Source organism: Cynoglossus semilaevis, chromosome W (genome assembly GCF_000523025.1).
Source record: "Cynoglossus semilaevis isolate Cse_v1.0 chromosome W, Cse_v1.0, whole genome shotgun sequence".
Taxonomy (NCBI): Eukaryota; Metazoa; Chordata; class Actinopteri; order Pleuronectiformes; family Cynoglossidae; genus Cynoglossus; species Cynoglossus semilaevis.
In genome coordinates this window covers 345,420-352,136 of record NC_024327.1, presented here as the reverse complement: position 1 = coordinate 352,136, position 6,717 = coordinate 345,420, and the positions used below count along the sequence as shown (strand labels likewise).

At 35.6% G+C, this 6,717-nt stretch overlaps 2 protein-coding genes across 2 annotated transcripts in view; both read left to right on the top strand.

Annotated features, from left to right (window-relative positions):
- Positions 1–3,128, top strand: part of LOC112486397 (RING finger and transmembrane domain-containing protein 2-like) — a 4,834-nt gene extending 1,706 nt beyond the window's left edge. The window contains exons 3-5 of the mRNA XM_025052841.1: positions 1,120–1,141; positions 1,281–1,434; positions 2,068–3,128. Coding sequence (XP_024908609.1) covers positions 1,120–1,141; positions 1,281–1,434; positions 2,068–2,136 — 245 coding nt within the window. The 3' untranslated portion in view covers positions 2,137–3,128. The remainder of the gene's footprint in view (positions 1–1,119; positions 1,142–1,280; positions 1,435–2,067) is intronic.
- An 849-nt stretch (positions 3,129–3,977) lies between these two features.
- Positions 3,978–5,035, top strand: LOC103396872 (protein disulfide-isomerase A4-like; the record flags this gene model as incomplete). Its single annotated transcript, XM_017042601.1, has 4 exons — positions 3,978–4,171; positions 4,269–4,474; positions 4,562–4,700; positions 4,789–5,035. Coding segments are annotated over 4 exons (771 nt in total), but the record flags the coding sequence as incomplete, so codon positions are not given.
- Positions 5,036–6,717: the final 1,682 nt, after the last annotated feature.

Here is a 6,717-nt window from a genome sequence, read left to right as displayed (position 1 = left end):
CTTTACAACGCCCACAATAGGGCTAAAGCGCCACCTGCTGTAAAACGAATGAAATGATTAGTTCAAGATTCGTTCACGACGCGTTCATTTTACTGTTCGAGAGTCAAAGATTCGAATCAATAAAAAGAGTTGGTCTTCCCATCACTACTGCACAGTCGCGTATGTGAACACGCCTCAAGAGCTCAGTCGCTTGCTTGGTAGCTAAGAGGCAACATCTTTTCTCTTTCTCTCTCTTACACGACCACTCGTGTACACAAGCACACCTACACACACACTTATGCCTTGTTTTGTTGTTGTGATCATTGTTTATGAGTTCAATCACTGTCATTAACTTGACAGTGTTGTATTAATAAATTTGATTATTTTTGTAAACTGTTTGTCTGTGTTGTTACCTTATTCATTGAAGCCACCCAATGTTAAAACTTAACTGTTAAAGCCTTTATTGCATCCACATGTCAGTTTCGTCACCACTGTCAAAAAACAAAGAAAAAAAACCCAATACTTATTTTTGCAATAATAACATTGAATTCTGTGTGTTCTTTCCTTTTCACCAAGAGAAGCATTCTGTATTTGTTGCTCTGTGGATTTTAATTTTCCTCTCTGGAAATATTGTGTATACCTACTACACGTTCAGTCAGGAGGAGCTTTACAACAGGTAATAAATAAAAATGAGCACAAAAAGATTATTTATGGACATTTATAATTTTTTTATTTATTTTCTGGGGCTATGAAACAAAATGTTTCAAGTGATTAATCACAGAGTAGCTGTCGATTAATCATGATCAATCATGATTGCTTATTTACTGCCTTTTGCTTGGTGAGGCTGGTGTGACAAAAGTCAGGCGTTGCCCTGAAGCTGAAGCCTCCGCAAATGTACGCTGTTGAGAGGAGTTGAGTTGGTATTTTTAGCTTGAGTTGCTTCATTGAACACAAATGTGTGGGCACAAATTGTCCTAATGAACATAAAAATAAAAATGTGTTGAACATTTAAAAGTAATGCAACGACAGCCCTAATTTGTACCTTTTTCTATGTTTCTTCGTTGTTTTTTATGTGTATGTCGTCATTTAATTTAGTAGTTAATTTTATGTTGGTTTTTTTTTTCTTTTGTTTCCTTTAAGGATTGTTCCTGTGCTTGTTCTTGTGAGTATCATTTGATTATTTCATATTTTAAGATTTTTTTTGTCATATTTTAAACATCTGTTTGCTGTTGTTTGTTACTCATCTTCTCTTTGAACCAAAACACTCTTCTGACAGTTCAATCCTTTTTTTTTTTTTACAGCCTCATATTTGCCAAGCCCAACCTGAACAGCTTCGATTTCTTTGATCTGATTTGGGCGGTGGGCATCACTGACTTTGTCCTGAAGTATGTGACCATTGGTGTGAAGTGCTTCATCCTCTTTCTGCCCAAGATTCTCTTGGCCTTCAAATCCAGGGTAGGAAGTCATTGATTTGACATTTCTTCCAGTTGACAGTAGGGATAGCTCGATTCAACATTTTTCGTGTATATGTCCAATACCGATACTGCAACATGGAGTATCTGTCGATACTGATATCAATCCGATAACTTCTTTTCTCCTCCAACATGTCTTGGGCTGCTGTTGCTAAGGTGACAGTGTCCCTGTTTACAGCACGTCGTGCAAAGTCAAGTTGAGCATTTGGAAGTATTGAATTAGAGTTGTTTTGTTCTAATTTTTGATCCTGATATTTTGACCAATATTGGACTGATATTGGATCGAGTCGTCCCTTAAATATGGTTAAAATATAAATATATAAATATTTAAATATAATATAAAATATAATTTTGTCATCAATTATATACCTATTTTTTAAATAAAATTATACATTTTTTACTTTTTATGTATTCACATGAACTGTTACTATCATTAATTACGAATATTTATAAATAATTGTTTCCATTGCAATTGTATTTTTTATTTTAATTTTCTTCTTTAAATGTTTGGCTAATTAAATGACCGTCACGTACTTCAGGGCCCGTCGTAGCGGTGCTAAAGGGTCACAGTGTGAAGCTGTTCAGTATTCAAAAGGTTTTAAATGGGTTTCCTTAGGTGATCATGTGCACGTGGGTGTTGATCTGGCCTGAGGCGGAAGAACATGTCTGGAAACGCAGACATTGAACGACCGGGATATCAATGCAGGTGAAGCCGAGGTGTGTGGTGTGTGGTGTGTGTTTGCTGGGTAGAGAGGCAGAAGGGCTACAAAGTATGAGGATTACATTTTCCACTGATAAACAAAGCTGCTGGCCTGTCAGAACGACAGCAACCATTAACTGAGCTCACTGGTCCCTGAGGGGGTTTGCAGGGGTGAGGTCATCCCTCCCCGGAGCAGGACCATTACTTTTGGCATACACATGCTCACTGGTGCACACAGACGTACGTGACTTAATGGCATGGGGAATCCCAGAATTCATCATCACCACCTCTTATGTGTTTGCCTCAGTCTTTAGAGTTGACTACTGCAGTACAACTTCCTGATTAATTAGCCCGGTTTGTTTATTAGTTAATAATTTTTATTCTCATAGTATACTAGGGTTGAGTGAAATGTGAAATTTTTACAGTATATTGATATGTTTATCCGGCTGATATATTTGTAAATTCAGTTTAAATGTAAATACACGTATGTGATTATACATTTTACGTGACCCTATTTGAATTCCAGGCGACCCCATGTGGGGCCACAATCCCAAGAAAAAACATTGAAAAACATTGTCCTAATGTTATATTTATTTCTGGCTGTTTCTCCTTTCTCTCCACCTTTGAATAGTCTCACCTTCACCCCACATGCTGAGCAACGACTCTATGAGTGTCTGGCAAGAGGCTAGCAATTTACAGAAGCGGAGGAAACTTTAATTGGTTAAAAAGGAAAAAAAAAGTAGTATGCTAAAAACCAGTTCAAACTAAACGTTTAAGCAGCTGCAAGAAATAGTAAAAAGTACATCATTAAAATAAAATTAAAAAAATATATCAATATATGTTATGTTATATATGTTATATATGTTATATGTATTGTTATATTTTTGACGGTATTAACAGTAATACATTAAGTTATATGTTTTTTTCACCCATAATTTTCTATATTTTACACACATATGTAAATATATACACACAGACGACATGTCTTTTTCAACATTTGACCTGTTTACTCCACAAATACTTTGGGTAAAAACCTACAATTTTAACGGGAAAATGTTGACTTGTTCGTAATAATAGTGCGTTACCGTTTTATTTTCATATTCGAGTAGGTTTAATACAAAGAGAGTTAAAAATCGACCAAACTGAACAAAACAAAATAAAATAAAATCGATCAAAAATTGTGTTTTTGAAAATATCATTAACAGAGGGTGATACAGTGTATACTTTAGCTTTCAAAATAAAAACTATTAAATATGTAAAATATAAAGCTTAAAATGTAAACATTATTACGCTGTAGGTAATTGTAAAACGAATATAGATCAACACTAAAACTATATACAGAAACATATTTAAACCTGAATTAAATAATTACGACATTTGACTATAAAAACAAAGTATATTTCTCCTCTTTCTGTTTTTCTTTTTACGATTTTAACTATATTATTATTATTATATGTCATTTTAAAAAAATCTTGAAACATATTTTGAAACTATTTCCAAAACCTCAAAATAAAACTCGTTAAAAATAAGTTTTATTTTTGGTCATTATAACTGGATTCACCCACTTAATAATAATAATGTGTGTTAAAAAAATAAAAATCAGAAAATGTTTAAAAAGTAACGAAAAATAAGCGAATAGGACAAAAATCATTTCAGGAAAGAAAAAAGAATCAAAATATTTCTGGTTGTCGTTTTCCACTCAAGGACATTAAACTTAAACGTAATTTTGATTTAAAGTAAATAAAATCATGAAAATAAAAAAACAACATCAGCGATGAGGACAAAGACGGTGTTTGAAAACAACACAAAAACAACTAAGATGATTCTCTGGTGGTGATGATGATGCTGATGATGATGATGATGATGATGATGATGATAACGAAGATGATGACGACGATGATGATGACGATGATGACACAGAAGTGAAAGAAGAGAATGGGGTTCTAGTTCTCACTGACAACAACTTTGAAACTTTTATTGAGGGAAAGGACACAGTTTTAGTGGAGTTTTATGCTCCGTGGTAAGTTTAACCTCTTCAGCACCACCAATGAATGAATAAAGAATCTTAAAAATACCAATTTCAATTCTTAACCTACTTGGTGAAAACATCCTCTCAGGTGTGGTCATTGCAAGCAGTTTGCGCCAGAGTATGAAAAAATTGCACAGACTCTGAAGGAGAACGATCCTCCCATACCTGTGGCTAAAGTGGACGCAACAGTAGCCACTACCTTAGCAAGCAAGTTCGACGTGTCGGGTTATCCCACCATCAAGATCCTCAAGAACGGGGAGCCGTTGGACTACGACGGAGACCGGTCACAGAGCGGTAAAAGCACATAGTCGTTCAGCACGGACACACTCTTGTCCTTATACAGTATGGAAGTGACATGTGTGAACTTGTGTTTTGCTACAGCCATCGTTGAGAGAGTGAAAGAAGTGTCTCTGCCTGACTGGAAACCTCCACCTGAGGCCACGCTGGTGCTGACCAAAGACAACTTTGATGAGACAGTAAACAATGCAGACATCATCCTGGTGGAGTTCTACGCCCCATGGTCAGAAAGGATGCTTTAATTGTTATTGTGAATATCAGATGTTTTAAACCAGTTCCTAAAAGGTTCTCCTCATGTAACTGGCCTCCAGGTGTGGGCACTGCAAGCGCTTGGCCCCAGAATACGAGAAGGCAGCCAAGGAGCTGAGCGAGAGAAGTCCTCCCATCCCTCTGGCCAAGGTTGATGCCACCTTGGAGAGTGAGCTCGCCTCACGTTTTGGAGTCTCAGGTTATCCTACCCTGAAGATCTTCAGGAAAGGCAAAGTGTTTGACTACAACGGACCCAGAGAGAAGTATGGTAGGTCACCAACTGTCAGTACCTAAATCTGATTGTACTACAGCAATATACACTCACCGGCCACTTTATTAGGTACACCTGTCCAACTGCTCGTTAACACTTAATTTCTAATCAGCCAATCACATGGCGGCAACTCAGTGCATTTAGGCATGTAGACATGGTCAAGACAATCTCCTGCAGTTCAAACCGAGCATCAGTATGGGGAAGAAAAGTGATTTGAGTGAACGGGAGATTCGCATCATGGATGTGCAGCCGACAAATCTGCGGCAACTGTGTGATGCCATCATGTCAATATGGACCAAACTCTCTGAGGAATGCTTCCAGCACCTTGTTGAATCTATGCCACGAAGAATTGAGGCAGTTCTGAAGGCAAAAGGGGGTCCAACCCGTTACTAGCATGGTGTACCTAATAAAGTGGCCGGTGAGTGTATGTATATGTGTCTATATTCTGTATAAATATATACTAATTAAATAATAATTAATAATAATAAATGTATGTATAAATATATATACAGTATATGTTTTTATATAATGTATGTATGTTTATGATATATTTGCTTATAATTACTTATAAGACACCTTTAGAGATTTTATCGCTATTTTGTTAAAAATTTATTTTGAATTATTATTTTATGTATATCTCTAACTGAACCAAATTACATTTCTTGGTATTATAGTATTTTTTTGAACTTTTTGCACTTATGAGCATTCTTTAAGCTATCACGGTCTCCGTATATACTTATTAATGTGATTAAAAATGTGGGATGTATGGGAAAAACAATTACAATGCTGCATGTAAAAATGTAAAGGACTTCTCTGGCAGGCTTTAAAAAAATATTTCACAACATGAGTGTGGAAACGTATGCATGATTTCCTTATGTATATTCTCTTCCCATTGTATTTTATTGTAAGTAATTATTCCTGTTGTATACTCTCACATTACATACAGGTAATTAAAAAAAATTTTCCATCTCCTTAACAGCTGACACTTCAGAGCACCAAGTCCAGAGTGGCCTTCTTTGAAGAACTTACCTGTTACCTTTCCTTTCTACATTCCTGGTCAGAGTAAGTGACAAACTGCACTACGACATCTTATATCCCATTTACTGGGAATGACAATGAAACACTATGGGAAAAAAAAATGACCTCTATCATGAACTGCACCACCTTCAGGGTGGTTTGTGTAAGCACACGCGAGAATTAAAGGATATTTTTCTGCATAATTTGTATTTTTTATTTTTGAAACTGGGATTTATATTGAAGTAGTGTTTACAGCAGTGTGTGAAGGACAGAACATTCCTGTTGAATGTTGTGAAGGTAATTGCCTTTTGAGTTTTTATTAGTGTCAGATAATAAAAAAAAATTGACAATGTTAAAAAGGGAAAGGAAAAAAATCGTGTATTTTTAGCGTGTTTTCTTTTTAGGCTTTTCTTTTATTTTTTGACTAATACTGGTGAGGTTTACAGAATTTATTATACTAATTTGGGTGACCTACATATGTATTCACAGTAGGTTTTACAATTCATACAATGGCTCCACTGCTAAGGTAGGATTAGGAATGAGCTGTTATTTATCTGATACTCTGACCCAGTTGCAGTATATTGTACCAATGAATGATGTTTGTATGTCAGGAGTGTAAAACCGCTGCCAAGAGTTTCTTCATATAATATATAATCATCTGTAGTGATTAACTTACACCAGTGTTTTTCTGTGTAATATATAC